This window comes from Plectropomus leopardus, chromosome 18 (assembly GCF_008729295.1).
Source record: "Plectropomus leopardus isolate mb chromosome 18, YSFRI_Pleo_2.0, whole genome shotgun sequence".
Classification (NCBI taxonomy): Eukaryota; Metazoa; Chordata; class Actinopteri; order Perciformes; family Serranidae; genus Plectropomus; species Plectropomus leopardus.
Window position 1 is genome coordinate 702,378 of NC_056480.1, and position 20,509 is coordinate 722,886.

Here is a 20,509-nt window from a genome sequence, read left to right on the forward strand (position 1 = left end):
TCTTCTAAACTGCATATTCACAGTTTAGTTTACGTTTTATACAAGTACTATAATTTAGTATAAGTTATAGTATATTATAGATTATTATTATATAATATTTTTAATTTCACTTTAATCAATATGTTATATTTTGTCACAAGCCAAATTTTTACTTCGTGTTGGTTATTTTAAATGACATTTTTTGCTTTTTTACAACTTAAATTTGACCATAAATAGACAATTTTTTGCAATTTACTTAAGACTGAATAAAAAAAATGCAATGTCAATGTTCAATGTAGTTAAATTACTATAAATAAAGACATCAGTGTTTTCTTCAGATGTTTCTTATGTCTTTTTAAACATGCACCTCTTTTTATTGTTATGTACTAACACAAAGCACCTAAAAAACACAGTAAACTAGCGATGCATTTGTGAGGCTAGTCAGTACAGTAATGCTACAGTCATCACTGAAGGCAGGAGATAATGCCGTAAACACAAACCATCATCATTTTCCAGGACGATGACGCTTACGTCTTCTCAGAGTCACAGGGAAGAGGAACGAGTGGAAAAGTGTCTCTCAGTGTGAAGCTTCAGACTTCAGTCAGCTGAGCAGCAGCAGCTCCGCACTTTGATGTTTTTCATCTGAAGATGTTCACTTTGGTGATTTTCTGTCACGTTTGGTTCCTGCAAACATTTCTGATCGGCTGCAGTGAAAACTTCACAGGTACAGGCGGACATCATCTTCATAAATTGAAACTTTAATATCAACCATAGTTTTTATTTGCTTTGTATTCTTGTTACTGTGCAAAGCTTGAGAAGCAGTTATTTTTTTATGTGATTGTATTATTGAGCTGTTTTGAGTGCTGGTATGTAAAGTGTATCATATGGAAAACATGTGGGCTCACAGATGAAATTAAATTTCACAGAATAGATCTAAATTATTCAGAATAAATGAGTATTTTGAAACTTTGGTTGCAATAAAACAGATTAATTAAAATGAAATTAAGAATATTTTTGCTGTTAATGACAACTTCACACTGTATGATTATTATTATATTACTATTATATTCATTATTATTATTATTATTATTATTATATTATTATTATTATTGTGTAGAACAAACCACAAACAGTGAGGAAAAAGGACCTCAAGCCACAAAAAAAAAAACTTTTTTGAGCCCTTTCTTAACCAAAAAATTAGAAAAAAAACTGTCTTCAACTGCAAAAAGTAAAAATGGACTACATTTGTAATGTCATGGTTCTTGTATGAAAACATTTGAGCACATTTTTAAATGTGCCATTTTTCATGAAAAACCATCACACTGCAGTTTGTTTCCTGCTTGTTATTTGAGGCTGACAGACAGCGAACATGTTTCCATGAGATAAAACAGGAAACGAGGCTAAAAACTGACCATCAGCAGGATGTGAGTGACACAGCTCTGCATCCAAAACAGCAGCCAGGAAATATATCAGACCGAAAATTTCCGTTTAGAGATTTAAATACCATAATTAAGATATAAAGTTATGGATTTAAATATATACAAACATAATTTATGTATATTGCATTGCAGAAGTCTATCAGCACTCTGAAATAAAGACATGTATATCATAAACACTGGCTATATATAGGAATTATTCTATAAAAAACAATATAAATATCTGAAATTCATCCATCAAAACAGAGTCATAATGTTCTTGCTTTACATCAGGGACACTCAACTTAGTTTGCTTGGGGGCCAATTCTGCAAAATGAAGGGAGGTCAGGGCCCATACATGTTTCTCGGGTTTTAGGACGTTTCTAGGATTTTAAGACTTTTTTCAGATTTTAGGTTGTTTCTAGATTTTAGCATGTTCCTAGATTTTCAGACGTTTCTCAAATTTTAAGATGTTTATTGGACTTTTGGACATTTCTGGAAATCCATATTACTGTAAAGCAACAACTTGATCAGTAAAATCAGGTCAATAAAAGTACATAAACAGAATCAGAGAAGTTCTGAGGGACTTTCAGATCTCTTTCTGTCCTCCATCAGTCACCAAGTTTTCAGTCCCAGAGAAACACAACGTCTGTCTGCAGTGTGGCGGATCTGACCGGTCCACTTTGGTCTGGACTCATCTGGACCGGAAGGTCCTGGTGACCCGACAGGGCAGCTACGAGACCAATGAGGACCGCCAACACTTCCTCCTGCTGTCTAACGGCAGCCTCTGCGTCCTGCGACTCGAAGACTCAGACAGCGGGAAATATCACTGCAACCAGCAGCTGGTGGCAGAGCTGCAGGTGCTAACAGGTACGCTGGAGGTGCAGCCGGGAGAGGTGCATTATGGGAACATATTTTAAGACCCATTTGAATTTGAGTGTATATGCCATCATTATCAACCTTTTTTGGCTTATTTTCAGGTAATTTACTTATTTTCCTCACTTTTGGGTCATTTGGTTATTGCCGTCTTCTTATGATTTTGAAATCAAGCCAGTTTTTTCACTTTTCAAAGGGTTAAAGTGACTTAAATACTTAAGTAAGTTATGCAAGTTATGTTTAGGCAAATAAACTTACTAAGTTTAGGAAAAGAAAAAAAGTTGGCCTCCATGTGACGATGCACCTTAAAACAACTGGTTTCACATGAGACACAAACACTGGTCTCCTGAGGGAAAGTCCTGTGTTTGTTTGACTCATCTCACCCTGTGTCCTCTCACTCACTTCTCACTCTTCTTCATATGACTTTCTTCTTTACATCTGTGATGCGAGTGCAGCGTGTGGTTCAGGTCATATATGAATTGGGGGGGGCAACACATTTTGATGCCTGAATAAAATTTTTTAAAAATCTGATATTTTCAAATACAAAACATTCAGCCTTATGAATCAATCATGAATCTGCAGCACGTTTCTGTCAGCTGATTTTAATAAAAAGAAACAGAAAGTACCGGTTGAGGGAAGTCAATCTGCCCGATGAGTTGTGAAAGGCTTTGTGAAATAGTGTTTTTAGATGGCACATTACATGTTTTTCTTATTGTATTAAAGAGGATGTTGAGGACGTATCCAGAGAGGGACCTGATCTGAAAATTTTAAAGTTCCCACGGTCTGAATTTACACCACTCCACCCTATAACAACATCAGAGCAGTTTCAGAGGGGAAGTGAGAGGTGATTCGGTGTTGAGGAATTAGTCATCAAACGGGCAGCCAGAGCGACATGAGTGGGAGATTTTAAGCCCAAATCAGCACAAATTTTTATTTCAAATTTGGTGTCCGTATATAATCCAGATTTGGATCATCAAGATGTCAGATTGAGTACAAAATGTACTAAAATGGTCTTATCTGGACTCAACTTGCTTTGCTTGGTGGCTGCTTTTGACCAGAGGCCAGTCACAGGAGCCGCATACATGTTTCCAGGATTTCAGGACATTTTTAAGATTTTAGGAGGTTTCTGGGATTAAAGGACATTTCAAGGTTTTTAAGATGTTTTTGAGATTTTAGGACATTTCTAGGATTCCATGACATTTGATAATAGGAATGTTTCTGGGATTTTTTTAAGACGTCAAGATTTAAGAGTGTTTCTCCGATTTTAGGACATTTCTGGAATTTAAGATGTTTCTAGGATTAAAACAAACTTCTGGGATTTTAGGGCATTTCTAGAATTTTCGGATGTTTCTAGAACCTCAGGACGTTTCTGATATTTTGGATGTTTTTAGGATTTAAAGACGTTTCTGGGATTTTAGAACATTCCTGGGATTTTACTACGTTTCCTGAATTTAAGGACATGTCTAGAATTTGAGGACATTTCTGGGTTTTAATGATGTTTTTGGGATTTTATGACTTTTGTAGGCCTTTAGGACATTTTTTAAGATTTTAGGACGTTTCTAGGACAGTTCTGGGATTTTAGGATGTTTCCTGGATTTTAGGACATCTCTTGGATTTGGGGATGTTTTTAGAATGTTCTGGCATTTAAAGGATTTCAGGACATTTCTAGAATTTTGGGACATTTCAAGAAAGTTAGAACACAAGGCACTCAGCTGGACTTCTGTCGGAGGGTGCGACGATCCTCCTTTTGCACATTTTGTGATAAACCAGCTCTATTTTGATGCTGTTTTACACACTCTGGCACCTTATGTATACTAAAAGTACAAAAACAATTCACAGTGTGAATCACTTTATTTTGATTGTGAATTAGAAAATTGTTGTGGGGCCGCCCGATACTCTGTTGGGAGCCAGATTTGGCCAGCAGGATGTCAGTTGTGTATTGCTGGTCTACAGTGACATAATTTAGGCTCATCTGGTGGGTGTGTTTTCTACGAATATAAATACTGGAGGTACAGTTGAGTAATATACAGATGATCGGTAATCCCTCGGTGTCTCTGCCCCCTCAGGCCTTAACTTCAGGGTGTCTGCAGGCTGGACGCTGCTGCTCCCCTGCAACGGCTCCTCCAGACCCAAAAAGCGCTGGTCTCACCGGAGGAAGGGAGGGAGGGAGCGAGGAGGGTGGGAGACCGTCCTGATCCGGTTCAGAAACAGAACTGTGAAATCAGAGAGGAGCCGCTTCAGCTACGGTAACGACGCTCTGCAGATCCAGGACCTGCAGCCAGAGGACGCCGGAGAGTATCAGTGTAACGGAGAGCTGCAGGCCAGACTCACCGTCCTCACAGGTGCTTTTTTATTTATTTAAACACTTCATTTCAGACAAAAGTTCCTGTAAAAGTTGATTGGCAAAATGTTTTTATTTTATCTATTATTGTTTTACATTTCCAACACAAAAAAAGGATGTTTTTGCATGACACTTAACAATTGTTGAACTTTGACCTTTACCAAAACACGTCACATATAAAGAAATATGTCGAGAGTAACTAAAAATGTGTTTTGGTGAACCAGTGCAGCCGGAGCCGACCAGCATCCAGCAAACCTCCAGTACGACTGGAACACCTGCTGCCACAGAAACTGGTACTTTCAGATCATTATTAGACATAATTCAGTTCCTCTGATAAGTTTCAATTCATTCATCTATGTATGAAGTTATTTTAGCAGCAAAATTTTAATTCCTAATAAGTTTAATATTACACACACTCGTATCGCTCTGCACATAAAATGCGTTTTTCAAAAATGAGGCTTTAAAAAACATGATGCATTAATATAATTATCTATTTTCAGTTAGTTAATTGTTTTAACCAACATAAGTTCTAATCATAAATATCAGATTAGTAATAAGTTTTCAGAATGTTAAACTTTTAAATGCCAGTTTTTGCCACTATGTTTTTAGATGAAACACACACACACACACACACACACACACACACACACACATATATATATATATATATATATATTTTCAAATACTACATGCAAAGTACATGCAAAGTAGATTTTATCTTTAATTACAGTCTGGGATATGTCAGTGATTTGCAGAAACATTGTTTGTGAACGTGCACTGATTGTGAAAATAGCATGTATTTTCTCCACATGCAAAATATGGTAAAAATGACTCCATCTGGTGGAAAACAGTCAAAATTACAAATTTCAAGTCAAAAGCCCAGAATGACATCCAGAAATAATACAAGTCATGTTTTTATGCTTTGATGGCTGTGGGATCAAAACTTGCAGTTTGAATCAGTTTCTTTTTTTGACCTTAACAGTCTGAATGAAACAGTTTTGTTTCCACACAGTAGTATTTTAGACTTATTGCAGGAGCTGAGCTGGAAATCTCAAGATTTAACGTAAATACACAATCTTGCCAAAATTGATAACATATGCATGAACACAGCCAAAATTATCCAAAAAAAGAAGAACTAAAAGTGCATAAAATATGCCATCAACAGTCCATATAAGGCTTAAAGAAACCGCAGAAAACAAAACAAGAGATAACTCACCAGGTCTCAAAGAACTGAAATAATGGTTCCCAAATTTTGGCAAACCTTTCTCGGTCATTCCTCCTTGTGCTTCTAATTTTCTCCAGGTGCAAAAAGCTCATCAGGCCTCTCATCCATTGAATAAACAAAAGGGGAATTCTGATATTTATAATAAAACAATCCCAGCTGGTAAAAATAAATAAAAAATAAAATAAAATAAATGTATTCATAGTACAGTATATGACCTCACTTTGTGTTTTTATGTTTTTTGATCAGATGAGGTTGAAAAAAAGAAGAAAGAGAAGAAGAGACCTGAGAACGGTCAGTCTGCACCTGCGTCCTCATGCTGTCTCATCATCAGCTCAACGCTGACAGATTTTGATATCTGAATGTTTGTTGAGGAGTTGTTGTCTGTGCTCTGTCAGCTCTGCTGCTGGTGGCTGTCGTCGGTTTGGGGTTAATGATGCTCCTCATGGTCATCGTGTGTGTTTTACTGACCAGCATCAAGTGCAGGAGGAGGAAGAAACACAGACATGCAGGTATGTGACACTCAGAAAACCACATTGTTGCAACTTGCCACATGTTGATTAGCAAAAAAAACATTTTAATATTAATAGAAAATTGCATTTCCTCTGCACTGTTTTCTCTCCAGATGTTTTTGTTGTTTTATTTAAGTTATATATGCATGAATAAGAGAGATACAGCTGCTTTTTGCAAGCTGGAGCTTTTAGAAGAGTCCTGGTTGTTTCATACTTCTTCCATCTAAGATTTAAGGAGGCAACTGAGCTCTTGGGGAACCTTCAATGCAGAAAAATGTTTTTTTCTAGCCTTTTTTAATCTGTGCTTTGACACAACGCCATCTCTGAGCTCTGCAGGCAGCTCCTCTCAACACATGGCTCAGTTTTTGTCCTCTGTGAGACCTCATATAGACAGGTGTGTGTGTGCCTCTCCACAACATGTCCAATCAAGTGAATTGACCACAGGTGGACTCCAATCAACGTGCAGAGACGTCTCAAAGATGATCAGCAGAAAAAGGAGGCACCTGCAGCTCAATTACATTAAAAAATTCTCAATTATCTAAAAAATTAAGACTTAAAAGTGTGTTAGGGTTAGGGTAACATTGTGGTTCAAGTCCATTTCCATTAATCAAGACAGCCATCTCTATTATGTGAGCATTTTTTGACTTTTATTAAGAAAACATAAACATTCATATTTGGAATGAAAACTTAAGATAAGATACATAACATACATAACATAAGATATTTTGAGAAGTATCTTTATAAAAAAAAAAACCCCAAAAAGCTCAACATAACCTGCTTCTGTCTTTATGTCCTCCTTGTGTTTGTCCTGCAGCTCAGAGGCATGAGGACACTGAGCTGCAGCCGTGGAAGACGTCCAACACACAGACCGGTAACACCATCAGACCTTCGTTCTGTCTCACGTTCACCCTCAGGTGTGTTTTCACCTCACACACTCTCACCTGTGTCTCTGCAGAGCGCGAGGTTTATTATGAGAGTCCGTCTCTGCCGGAGGAGACGATCCACTACGCCTCCCTGGGCCGACAGAACTGGAGGGACAGAGCCTGCAGGGACAGACCCTGCAGGACTCCACCAGACCAGGACCACCACGACGTCATCTACTCCTCTGTCATCACCAGACCGGCCAAAAAACACAAACGCACCCCGCTGCTCCCTGATGCTGAGCTCTAACAGCCAGCAGAGCAAAATACGGATCCACCACAGGCGGTTTTTCTTTTTAAAAACGTGCTTGAAAATTCATATTTTTCAGGAAACATATTCTCGCATGATAATCACAGATGAACATGCTGTGTGTCTCACCTAATTTATTGTCTTTTTAATCAAAATTTATCTTACAGCAACTTTTTAAGATACATTTTAAGGAAGTCTTCAACATTTGGGGAAATAATCTTTCTCAGTTTCTTGCTGAAAGTTAGCAGATTTATACAAATAATGAATAAGATACACATGAATATTTCATAGGTATTATTTCAACACACTGTTTTACATGTTTGAAATAAATATCTATTCAAAATAATTTAAATAAAGGAAAAAATTGCTCCTCTTGATTTTTGTTGTGTTTGTATCCAACAAGCATTTCATAAATAACAAGTTATTAAAAAACATGACAGAACTTTTTATATCAGAATTTATTTATTTAAAATTAAAATTAGAAAAAAAACCATTGACGGACACATATGATTAACAGTTAGACACATATCACAGCAGGCGCTATATAATGAGTCTGTAGAAAAACAAACTTTCTTAATGTGCATTTGTGCGGCAGTAATAGTTACAGTAACATTTTAATATAACTCTGTGGTGTTTGTGTATGTAAATGATGTACGGAAGTAAAAGATAGTCACTCCAAAACTCAAAGAAAAGTAGGACATCATTTCTGCATTTAAAAAAATAAAAAAGATCAGTAAAATAGCTTAAAATTATCACAGTTAAAGGAAAACTTACACTTTATAATTTCATTCTTTATACAAATATTTTGCAAAAAAAGTACCTAAAATTCACTTAACAGAGAGATCAGTTAAATAAACTTGTATTTTTAAGTTTGTTTAAAGAGCAAAAAGTAAAAAAAAAAAAAAAAAAAAGGAACTGATTATGAAATAATCAAGTTTACATTCATATTTTTTTTTTTTTTTCTGCAGTGAAAAACTTAAAAATACTAAAATAACAGAGAGCCGTTTTATCTGTGTTCACGTGATCTGTTTGGGTTCTTGCGACTGGCAACTGCAGAGTACGTGACGTCCTTTTTGACCAATCCCGTCTCTGCTCTGCCGGAGGGGCGGGGCTTGTCTACATGCTTCAGACTGGAATAGTGCAAAGCCACTTCCTGCGGAGACATAATATCAATTAACCTCCACTTCAACATAATGATTATAAACCAGGAGCTTTGAAAAAGAGAGAAACTGCGTAACAGCCTTAAAGGTACATTTTCTCTCATCTGTTGGGTGCGTCGCACGTGTTTCGCAGTCAGCAGCAACATGTATATTTTCTGGCAGATCTTCGTTATTCTACATGCGATTTTGGATTTTATTTCACACTTGCTTTGGCAAAGTAAATGTTGCTTTCTGACACCAATAAAACCCCTTAAGTCACACTAAATAAAACCCTGCTGTATTTAAAGGACCAGCATCTGCATAACACAACAGTTTGTTCAATGCACCACTGTTTGTTTTTAAATAAATTATTTTTTTTTACGTTTCGTCGGTGCTGAACGCAGCCCTGTTCCTAATTCTCGAAGTAAAAGTGCTTCAGTGCTACATTCTTGTCTCCTTTTGCAAATGATGCACCAGACCATCCTTTACCAAAGAAAACAAGATAATATTTTTTTAAAAAGCATTTTAAAAGAATTTTTATTTCTATTTTTGCACAAATTGCATTGGGAAAAGTGTTTAAGAAAAGACATTGGTGTATTTTTTTGACTCTTCAAGTGTAGTCTTGTGTTTTGTGGAGGTCAAAGTTTATGTTCACTGGACTTTAAAAACATAATCAGCTTTATAAATGAGTTCAGCTTTTCAGGCAGCTGAGGGAAGTAAGAAAAAGAAGAAGGAAATAAATAAATAAGGAAAGAAAGGATGGAAAGAAGGAAGAAAGACAGAATAAAAAATAACCAAAAGGAAGAAAACATTTCTGAAAATTCTTGAGTGTACCTTGAATGTATTTATATTCATATTACTCTTTAACTGCATGAAATGAAGAAAAAACACTGTAAAAATTAATAAATTGGTGTATAAATAAAGAGATGAGGAAGAAAAAGAGGAAGAGGAAGGAACTGACGTATTCATCTACTGACCTCTGTGACGCTCTGACTGACGGTGCTTCTCTCTGGATTACAGTAGCAAACAGCTGATTTACCTGCAGACAAAAAGAAGGGCGAAAATTACACAATCAACCTGCCGAACAGCTGATCTCCTGTTTTCAGTCTGTTTTAAATAGAACTGGGGTCCTTTCATTGACTCTACTTCTAGATATTAACCCTTAAAAATAAACATAAAAGTGGTTTCTAAGGGTTAATAACAAGATGTGACGCCTTTCACAAATATTTAAAAAAAATTCAAACCCTGAAAAAAAATGGTGCTATTTTGTTCAAAAACATGGAAAAAAGGCAATGAAGAAACTTGGCAAGAAATGCTACACAAATTCCAAGAAATTAATAGATTTAGAAAGAAAAAAAATTAAGTTAAGGAAAATTGCTTGAGAAAAAAGAAAATAAATAAATGCTAGGGTTAAAATTATATTTATAATTATCAAAATCAAATATCTTGATTATTTTTTTAATCACGTTGTTATTGTTTTAATTTATTATTTTTTCTTTTACTTATATTCAGGACATTTTCTCATACTTTGCGCCTTCCTCACGTGTTTTTTTTAAAGACATAAAGTCAATTTACTCAGTCCCCAAAGGGTTGAATATTATTTTGAATTGAATGCCTGCAGAGAAGTCCAGCCCTCAGACAGCTGCAGGCTGGGACTCTCGGCCACAGTCAGTAAGTGAAAGTGAAAGCATAAAAGTGAAACTAAAGGAGGACTTGTTTTTGTCGAGGCAGCAGACAGAAACTGACTTCTGCTTCTACATTCCCGCTTTTTCTTCAAGACGAAAACTACTTTGCAAACTCTCAAAGGAAAAAAAGGCTGTTTTTGATCTATTTGCTTGTCTAAGTGAAGAGAGATCGCAGTTATTTCCCGTCTGTCTCGTGCTGTGAGCAGCATCATGTTGGACCCTCGGCTCTGTCTGGAGGCCCTGTCGGCTCTCAGCTGCTGTAACGTGGAGCAGACCAGCGGGGAATCTCAGCTGACCCCGCAGGACTTTGTCACCATCGTGGCCCTCAAGGAGTTTTACAAGCAGGAGGGCTTTAAGATGCTGGAGTACCCCAGCATAGGCTCTCTGTCCCTGCAGGACGTGGACGACCTGGACCTGTACAGCTCCCCTCCAGCTCTGGCAGAGGGGCCCTCCACCGCGGGGCCCCAGGAGAGCCTCAGGACCACCTTGAAGATCAACCTGCAGGACTTCTTCCATCCTCAGTACAACTATGACTTCACCCACATCAAGGTGAGACACACCTGACTACAGTTTCTACTGAGCGGGAGAATAATAATAATAATAATGATAATAATAATAATAATAATAATAATAATAATATAATAATAATAATAATAATAATAATAATAACTGACTGAGACCAATAACATCATTAAATTATTTTTCTGTAAAACTTCACTTGATACCCTGGCTAATATTTGTTTAAATTATTGACCCGGAGGGTCTTATATTTGGGACAGGTTTTTATTTCCTTTTGTACAAAACTCAGCAAAGATGGAAATACAATCAAATTATTTATATGACTATTTAAAACCTTGGCAGATCGGGTTTTATTTAATTATTTAGTTATCCACAAAAGCAGAGAGACTAATGAGTAAAAAATAAAAAATAAAAAAAACTAAATTAAAAAAAAAACTAAGTGTAGTTTGCTGGACAGTTTTTTCTTAGCTTTTTCAGAAATACTTTTCTACATCTACTTTTTTTATTTTTATTTTTTGCTTATGTCCTTTTTACTGTGTCAGTATTACAGTGTTCTTCTTAGAAGATGCATGCTGGCTGTTTACCTGAAAATATTACATATGTATGTAAAAACAATTTTGAGTAAAACAGTGAAAAAGATTTTTTAAAAAAAAGAAAAAAGTTGATTCTACATATTTTGAGCCAACACACGATCTTTCCTCTCAAGCTAAATAAGTCGTTTTGTTGCTTAAACCTCACTATGACTGTTTCACAGCATTAAACACGTTACGTTGTATTTTGGTTGTGGGTCACAAAGAGACGTTAAAGGTGCCCTGTGTGTCGAATCAGACGGCGACTGGCGTGTTAAAAAGCCAGTTTTTGACGGTGAATAAGAGCTGGTTGGTGTGACGGAGGCTGTCAGCAGCACATCAGCATTGTTCCTCCGACCCTGTTGACCCCTCTCTCCGCCTCCAGGACGGCAACAAAGAGTTCCTGCGTGGCAACGAGCCGTACGTTCGACCCTGTGGGTGGAACCGCATTGCCCTGCGGGTGACGCAAAAGTACGATTGCGGCGACGTCTGGCTCGGGAAGGGGAAGGACGCTTGGCCCGTCTCCTACCACGGACGGAACATGGACGGCTCCCTCGGCATCATCCTGACACACAGCGGGAGCCCCGACGACGAGCCGAAGTTTCTGGATGCCGCCGCCGCCACTCTGGTCAGAGAGGAGACGAGGGGCAGAGGGGTGTACTCCACGCCAGACGTCAAGATGGCGGAGAAGTACTGCAAGAAGTTCAAGTCCAAAGTGGACGGGAAGACGTACAAAGTGGTTCTTCAGAACCGCATCAACCCGGAGAAGAGACAGAAGTGCCAGCGGGAGGATGTCTGGTTGATCTACATCCCCAAAGAATTCAGCGACGTCCAGACGAGGGCCACCGTGCAGGAGTCCATCCGACCGTACGGACTGCTGCTGAAGCAGGTGTGAGGACGCAGCTTCAGAGTTAAGGTCTTTGCACACTGAGTCCGTTTTTTGTCTGAAACTGCTGCACATCTAACAATAAATACGACCTCACGTAGTCAGATTTGCACACTGACTTTGAAGCTTTGTTGTTAAAATTCTCAGAACACATTCGATTTTCAGCGATTGTCGGCATCAATCAGAAGCCTTTAAATCAGGGATACTCAGCTTGCTCTTTTTGAGGGCCACTTGTGCAAAGTTACTGGAGGCCAGGGGCCAGTCACAGCAGCCCCATACATGTTCCTGAGGATTTTAGGATGATTCATGAGCGCTCAGATGCTCGATTAAGCTGACGCCAGTATACCAGACACTAAAAGGAGTAATTGAAAATTATCGGTTTGTTCATTTTTGCCCATCACTGTTTTCTGACCTTTAGGTTATCCGCATTTTGGGTCTGAGTAGAGGACCATCTTTTGGGAGACATTTATCAGTGTTGCTATTAAAAGGCCCGTCCATGGAAGGACTCTAGGACTCTGATATGCAGACTGTGGGTCAGGGATACTCAACTTTCTTTGCTTGGGTGCCATTTGTGCAAAATGACAGGGGACCAGGGGCCAATCGCAGCAGCCCCATACATGTTTCTAGATTTTTAGGACGTCTCTAGCATTTTTAGAACCCTTTTCGGTTTTTAGGATGTTTCTGGGTTTGAAGGGAGTTTCTAGGATTTAAAGATGTTTTCAAGATTTTTGGACGTTTTCTAGGATTTATGGCCATATCTTGGATTTGAGGATGTTTGAGGGATTTTAGGATGTTTCTGGGATTTAATGACGTTTCTAGAATTTTTGGAAATTTTATAGGATTTTTGGACATTTCTCTGATTTCAGGATGTTTCTAGAATTTTATGAAATTTCTGGTATTTAAGGATGTTTCTAGAATTTTATGAAATTTTTTTGTTATTTAACGATGTTTCAAGGATTTTAGGATGTTTCCAGGGTTTAAAGATATGTCAAGGATTTTAGGATGTTTCTAGGATTTTAGGATATAAGGGTCTTAACTTGGAACTATGTTAGGGAGCTTGGGGGGGGGTCACCCCAGGTACTATTTTTGGTAAACAAGCTTCTCTCCTCTCCTACCTCCTAGCTCCTCTTCTACCTTGTGTGTACTACAAGTACAAAAACAATTCTCAGTGTTAACGACATTATTGTTTTTGTGCATTTGACAATGGTTGCAGGATCACTCAGGACCTATCCGGGGCCAGATTTTGCCTGTGGGTTGAAGTTAAGTATCCCTGCTTTAGAGACTCGTTTGACCAAGAATCGGTGAAGAGAATGCAAACACATTAAATTCATTGTGCAAAGGCCTTTGTCCGGGAAATGAATTGAGCTGGGAGCGTTCTTTATTATCAACGATAAAAACTCTGAAAAAATGATTCATACTCTCCCACTGAGATCAAGTGAACTGAAGCGGTCTGAGAAGTTGCTCAGGAGTCACAGAGTTCCTGTTCGTTTGCTTAGAGGTATGGGAATAACCAACAAGCCAGTACTGCCTTTTATCTTACATTTTTAAACATAATACTGCTTCTCCCTCTCTAATGAAAACTATATTTTACTCCACACACTGTGTTAAGGACCTCCTGCTCACCTTCTGAACATTCAGCTGCCTTATTTTGAGTCTTAAACCAACTCTGTAAAATCACCTGAACTTTGCGGGTTTGTTTGACACAGCAGTGTTAAAAATTAGTGGGTGTAACTACAACACCGACTCTAAATCAGTTCTGGACATGATGTGTTCAAGTATCAGGAAAGACTGTGGGAACAAGGTTGATTTATGTCGCCATCTGAATTACATGATTGTTTCTTTTTCTCTGTAGAAGACAAAGCTTTTTTTACTATAAAGATTTTAACCTTGATTGTAATCACATAAAATAACCATAACTGAATTAAGATGATTGATAGCTGGTGAACTTGTGCGTATTTAAGCTAAAAATGGTTTTATTATTCTAGATTTACAGATTTTAGGTAATTGAACACGTGAAGCTGCACAGGAGGAGATCTGGGGTTGGGTTATTTTGCTTGACATTAAAATGCTGTTAAGAAGTATGATGGCACTTTGTTTGTTTTTTAATATATAATTTGATAATAATTACTTATGCATTTATGTGTTCATCACTGTAAATGTTGTAGCTGGTAAAGATGGAGCTGATTTTTCACTTTATACAGTGATGGGGAGTTTAATCTATGTACACCATAATTTATTATTTTCTATTTCTAATTTGAATCTGCAAAGTTACTCATAACAGAGGCTGTCAGACAAGTGTGGTGGAGTAGAAATAAAAAGTAGCACAACATGGAATCGCTCAACTAAAGTACAAGTACCTCAAAAATTGTGTAGAGTATGGAGTACATGTAATGAGTGACATCCACCACTGGTTGGAGACAAACCTGTCCCCACTCTCAATGTCTAAACCTTTGGTCCTCACAAAGATAGACACACACAGACACACACACACACACACACACACACACACCTGAGCACAGGGAGAATCCAATGATGAAGATGAGGCAGAGGAGGAGTAAAGCTGGAAGAACACAGATCCCCAGACTCCAGCATGGCTGCCTGGCTGACCCTCCGTCAACTCCTGGAAACATAAATACATCGTAAATCGACTTATTCCTAAAAAACTCCAAAATTAAACAGTTTTTGATTACTCCAATAAATCCCCAAAACCACTAAGGTGATGTGAAGAACTTCCCATGGTTTTTTTTTTTTTTTTTTTTTAATTTGAGCAACAAGGAAACTGAAAAAAATTATTATTTCCTTTTAGAGAAAAAAAAAACAAAATTTTTGCATGAAGCCAAAGGCTGTTTTCATGCACCTGCAACCTTTAACACTGCAAATGAAAAACAGCCCCGTCACTAACAGACAGTGTTGGCATTGTGTGTTTCTGCAAACCACGGATACAAATTTGTATGTTTCAACCTATTTTTCCAGTGTCGATAGTGCCAGTAAAAGCTTTTTTTAAGAGTATTTTTGGGGGGATTTCCCCTTTATTTGATAGGTTCAGATAATCGTAAAAGGAGGAAGAGAGGTGATGACTTGCAGCAAAAGGCCACTGCGGCGAGGACATCGCCTTTGTACATGGTGAAAAAGCATTTTTAAAAAACCAAAGCATTGCTGCATTTCGACAACAAATGGCTGCGTTTTAGAGTCATAGCTGTGTTTCTGGTGGTTTTTTAGCCTCCAAATGTAGGTGTTTTAAAGCGACTCACAGGTGGGTGCTTTTTTCGAGCTGGGATAGGAAAAACAGTTATTTTTTGCATATCAGTGTGTTTTTAGTCCCGATAGAGCAAAGTCACATATTTTAGCCAAAATAAGATCTTTTTTAAACATAATGTGTTTTTTGTGCTTACACCTAACTTGTTACCAAGACTGTTGAAATGTAAAGTTTCAGCATAAAGTTTCAAGATGTCTGTTACATAAAGTACAAATGTAACAAAGTGGTTCAGTGGTTTGCAGAAACAAGCAATGCCAGCATTTATTCTGGTGAGAATAAATGTTGGCATGGTTGAAAAATAAAATGCTCACCCTTATTTTTTTTAAATATAAGTTGTGACATGAGACTTTGTGGTTTTTATGGTACCAACAAACAGCTATCTTTACCTCACACAGAGAAGAGCGGAAAATATGGGTGCGCATTTTATCAGCAGGCTTTAACATCAAACTAACCACTGAGCACATGAAAAAAAAGCGTATTTCCTGCAAACCCGAAACTACCGCTTTCCACAGAAATGTCACCATGGCCTTCATCTCAGATAAGCAGTACTTTATTCAGTCTTCTAACAGATTACATTGATGACCACATATGGACAAACTGAACAAAATAATGGACAGATTAATCAGCTATGAAAATAACTGTTAGTTAGTGCCTCAGCTCGTCCGTATCTGATGCTGAGGGTCACCAAGGGTCGGTTTTTTGACGAGTTGAAGTAGCATTAACCCCTAGAAACCTAAATATCTGACTTGATTTCAAGCAACGTCACAAGAAGTGACCCGACAATGAGCCAAAAAAGCAATAAAAAATTAGGCATACAGTACAAAAAATAGCATAGAATATATAATAAGTAAAAAAATGTAAAAAATCTGTATCATAATTTTGAGAAATAGAAGTCTAATAATTATAAATATCATTGTCTTGATATTTTTTTTCTTTTCTTATTAGCATTTCTCTTTGTTTGCTACTTTTCAGCTCACTTCTTGTCACTTGTAATTGCAATGTGAGGAACGATGCCTGTCAACCCCCCTGCGTTTTCTCAAGAAATCAAACCAGTTTGCTCACATTTGAAACGGTAAAATGCTTGTAAGACATGTCTGAACGCAACGCGCTGATACAGGTTTCAAAGGGCTAAAGACCGCTTTGATGCTCTTAAAGTGGTGACGAAGTGTTCTTTAATATTCCCTCTGCTAAACCTAAACCACAGAATCAAAATACAGCAGAGAAGTTTAAAAAATGGCCCAGAGATCAGAGTCTCTGGCTGACATGAAGTTTGCATTAGATCAGAGCGCCCTCAGCGGACATTTCTGAGGCCGTCGTCGCTCCCTGATTGGCCTGGAGCTGAAATGCAGGTGATCTGAAGAACCCTGCAGCTGACTCAGGGGAACTGTGACATTCACAATACAAAAGAATTAGAGACCGCTTCAGTGTTACATTTAACCCTTTGAAACCTGAATCAACATCACTTTCTTGTGCTTCAAAATCCTTCAAAAGTAACAAAGAAAAGAGCAAATATGCAAGAAATCTTCCACAAATTGCAACAAAGTTGTAGATTGAGATTTTTTTTTTAAATAATGGCCAGGAAAAATATATCCAAATAGCTATAATTATAAAAATCATAACTATATGTTTCAAATTATGTCCTTTTTACGTTTGTTTGCGTTTTTTTTACTCTACTTTTTTCTCTTTCTTACCTTTATTTTTGCTAATTTTTACATTTTCTTGTAACTTTTTAAAATAATTTATTGCTCATTTTTGGGCCATTTCTTGTTAGGTTGCTCATTGCCTTCTTCCCACATTTAAAGAAGACAAAACAAACAAAAAAAAGCAAGGCAGTTTGCTCAGGTTTTAAAGTGTGAAACACTGACACAGGGTGGTTCCCACTGTATTCAGTATGCTCACACAGTGAAGACTGTTAGAGGTCATTGAATGCGTTCAACATATCACGTCCCATCCCTCTTTTTTAAGACGCATCAGAACTACGCTGGCTGCTTTGTGCAGATCTGAGGCATCGAGCAAAATCCTGGAAAACATTTGTCAGTCGAAAACGAAGACAGATTCAGAAACTGCATGGCTTACTCCTCACCTCAAACTTTTTCAAAAGCAAATTTCAGTGACACGTTTTTGTAGCGTAGGAGAAAGTTCCCTAAAAAACTGACATGTTGCCGCAGTTTGATGTCCAGGAGCAGACAGTGGTTTTCTTAGCGGCACCCGAGACTATTGGCCACGTTTAGACAAGAATGACCCAACTAAAAACAGATTTGCGTTTTAAAAAAAAAAAAATCTGCGTTCATATGATTCAAAAACGCTGTAGTGTGCATGCCAGGCCAGTAGTTGGCGGTGAGAGTTTGCAGTGGGTTGCATTTACAAAAAGATTATACTTTTTGGAACCTGGTTTCAAAAGTTTGCATTTTCCGGCTCTGAGGATTGAATTAAAGGCCAAAACAAACGTTCAACATTTCACACAAGAACGTAAAATGCTCCTGCGGGCACGAACCATAACATCAGCGCATCCTTTTTGTATTTGTCTTAATAACTGAAGAATAAAAAAATTTTCTGCTGCTTTCAAGTACAACCTTTTATCTAAAGTGAACCTCAGAGATGATCTGAAAACAGCTTTACAGCAGATATATTTAAATAAATGACGTCTTACCATCAACAACCAGGTGAATTCCTCTGTTAACACAGACCGCTCCAGCACAGCGGCCGGTGCAGAAATACAGCCCAGCGTCCGTCTCCTCCACCTTCAGGATCTCCAGACTGACCGGGCCTTGCTCTAAGTCGCCATTGTTGCTGAAACGACTGTTTGCGGAGTGAAAGTCGACCACAATGTCTTTCAGTTTAGTCAGTGTAACCGTCAGCAGAGGCAGCAGCTGGTCTGAGCTCAGGAGGTACCAGGTGATCTCCCCGCTGGACGTCAGATTACAGGTGAGCGAGACATTCTGCCCCGCCTGGACCACCAGGGCTGAGCGGAGAACAGGTGACGCTGAGGACAGGTGGCATCCTGCGACACCTGAGCAGAGCGGACAGGTGAGGAGGAGAGAGGTCAGGCAGCAGCGACGGGTGCCTGCTTTTCCCAGGTGAGCTACTGGGCGATCCTCACCGCTTTTTTAATTACAAAATATTTTTTAAAAATGAATTGGACTTTTTGTTTTTTATGAGCAGGGAGGGAGGCTCATCAACATTTTTTGAGCACTGGGGAGCGACCTATGTTTGTTTTTTTTAGCTTTAGGGGACACAATTTTAAATGGCAGTATTTTATATTTATTTTACCTACAGGTTGAAAAGCATATTATATTGTTCTTTGAAATCTTTTGGTGATTTTTTTTCTTTAAAAATCTTTTGTGATTTTTTTCTCATGAGAACATTTGGCAATTTTTTTATGATGATTAAAAAAGTAAACATTTGGAAGGGAAATATTAATGTAAACTGAATTTTATTCAGTTTATTTATTTTGTTTATTTTAGTTTGTTTATTTATTATTTAATTGCGGTGAGTCCTAACTTGGGGTTGAGAGATAAATCTGAGTTGTTACACATTTATTAAAAGACTAAGAAAGAAAAAAAAAACTAAAGCATGAAATCATGTTTTTTTCTGATTTGTTTTTCAAATTTTAAAATTTTCATTTCTGATGTTTTTCAAATTTAAGTTCGGACCAAAAAGCATTGATATTTGATGCCTAGTCCAAGTTGCATGCAAAACAGAATTAACCTAAAAAAAAAAAAATTGAAAAAATTTGGTATCAGATTTGTGAACATTTTGCCTCTCTACACACCTCAGATCCACCTGAGCCTAAACCTTCAGTCTGTCCGAGTTCAGCCAAGAACAGCACAGAGACACATGAACGTGTCCTCTGAACCCCAGAGGACAGAAAAAGATCACAAAGTCACAGATGTTCAGCTCAGACCTGCCGGCTTGTTTTCTTTCACTTTAGTTTTGATTTTTTTACAGTGTGGCCTCACCACAACCACCTGTTTGACTCTCACGACTCAATTTCATGAAGATAAACAACACAAACAAATCCAGACCCATTATTTAAACAAATCAGCTTCTAAATCAAGCCTTAAAATCCTGGAAATTCTCCAGACAGTACCTTAAAAGTCATGGGCACGCCTTGAATTTGATATCCAAAGTGAGTGCATCACATATAGAGCCAAGTAAACATAAAATAATGATTAACTCACAAATAATTGTTAGGATCGATGAGACGCCTGCCATCATTCAGTATAAAACGACAATCTCCGGGTATTTTGCACGAGCTGCAGGAGCACGAGCGCTGATCAACAAGTGAAGTGATTTTAACGTGAGGGAGTGAACTGTATTATTACAGCAGACGCACAGACACGACGGTCTGCAGAGACCACCAACTCTTCACAGGAGAGGAAACGCAAAATTTTCCAATGAATGAACACACACACACACACACACACACACACACACACACACACACACACACACACACACACACACACACAAACCATACACACACACTGATGGGGACGCAGCCTTTAGGTTTCGTTTCTGCAGAGACGCTCATGTAACTGTGTGCGTCAAATATCCGGAAAGATCCTTCATAATAAAAGCGCAACAACTCTCGCGGTTTAGGAGGCAGAAAATCCCTTTTTTTAATGTCGTGAGATCAAAAGACCTTGTTGAATCAATACAACGTTTAACGGGGAAAAGTTATGATGTATTTATTTATTTCACATATTTTTGAGAAGATTCATGCAATGAAATAATGATTTTTCTTTCTTTTCAGATTTTCATTTTTATTCCAATGATGGCCAAGAACACAATTACTGTTATTATTATTATTTATTATTTATTATTATTATTATTATTATTATTATTATTATTATTATATTCTTGTTGATTCATTTATTGAACAAAAAGCATTTTACATGCTAAATTAGGTTTTCAGGGTGCTTTACAAAATATAGAAA

At 37.7% G+C, this 20,509-nt stretch overlaps 3 protein-coding genes across 4 annotated transcripts; 2 read left to right on the top strand and 1 right to left on the bottom strand.

The window, feature by feature from the left end:
* The first annotated feature begins 542 nt into the window (after positions 1-542).
* Positions 543-7,558, top strand: LOC121958018. 2 transcript variants are annotated; one of them, XM_042506862.1, is made up of 8 exons: positions 543-703; positions 2,010-2,264; positions 4,337-4,612; positions 4,836-4,904; positions 6,083-6,127; positions 6,232-6,345; positions 7,160-7,216; positions 7,301-7,558. In XM_042506862.1, exons 1-8 carry the CDS (start codon positions 628-630, stop codon positions 7,513-7,515), a joined length of 1,107 nt encoding a protein of 368 aa, XP_042362796.1. In that variant the 5' UTR covers positions 543-627; the 3' UTR covers positions 7,516-7,558. The 2 variants fall into 2 exon arrangements, with proteins under 2 accessions (XP_042362796.1, XP_042362797.1); XM_042506863.1 differs by lacking the exon at positions 4,836-4,904.
* A 962-nt stretch (positions 7,559-8,520) lies between these two features.
* Positions 8,521-19,947, bottom strand: LOC121957379. The gene is made up of 5 exons (XM_042505920.1): positions 19,751-19,947; positions 18,220-18,579; positions 14,823-14,933; positions 9,632-9,693; positions 8,521-8,668 (listed from the first exon to the last, which is right to left on the bottom strand). Exons 1-5 carry the CDS (start codon positions 19,785-19,787, stop codon positions 8,522-8,524), a joined length of 717 nt encoding a protein of 238 aa, XP_042361854.1. The 5' UTR covers positions 19,788-19,947; the 3' UTR covers position 8,521.
* LOC121957378 lies at positions 10,433-13,053 on the top strand. The gene is made up of 2 exons (XM_042505919.1): positions 10,433-10,888; positions 11,813-13,053. Exons 1-2 carry the CDS (start codon positions 10,550-10,552, stop codon positions 12,320-12,322), a joined length of 849 nt encoding a protein of 282 aa, XP_042361853.1. The 5' UTR covers positions 10,433-10,549; the 3' UTR covers positions 12,323-13,053.
* Positions 19,948-20,509: the final 562 nt, after the last annotated feature.

Excerpts from the sequence above, each read along its gene's own strand:
- LOC121958018 (XM_042506862.1), top strand. The coding sequence starts at position 628 with ATGTTCACTTTGGTGATTTTCTGTCACGTTTGGTTCCTGCAAACATTT. Across the intron at positions 2,265-4,336 it reads AGAGCTGCAGGTGCTAACAG|GCCTTAACTTCAGGGTGTCT; the intron begins GTACGCTGGAGG and ends CTGCCCCCTCAG. Across the intron at positions 6,346-7,159 it reads GAAGAAACACAGACATGCAG|CTCAGAGGCATGAGGACACT; the intron begins GTATGTGACACT and ends TTTGTCCTGCAG.
- LOC121957378 (XM_042505919.1), top strand. The coding sequence starts at position 10,550 with ATGTTGGACCCTCGGCTCTGTCTGGAGGCCCTGTCGGCTCTCAGCTGC. Across the intron at positions 10,889-11,812 it reads ATGACTTCACCCACATCAAG|GACGGCAACAAAGAGTTCCT; the intron begins GTGAGACACACC and ends CTCCGCCTCCAG.
- LOC121957379 (XM_042505920.1), bottom strand. The coding sequence starts at position 19,787 with ATGATGGCAGGCGTCTCATCGATCCTAACAATTATTT. Across the intron at positions 9,694-14,822 it reads TGGATTCTCCCTGTGCTCAG|GTAAATCAGCTGTTTGCTAC; the intron begins GTGTGTGTGTGT and ends TTTTGTCTGCAG. Across the intron at positions 8,669-9,631 it reads TCAGTCAGAGCGTCACAGAG|GAAGTGGCTTTGCACTATTC; the intron begins GTCAGTAGATGA and ends ATGTCTCCGCAG.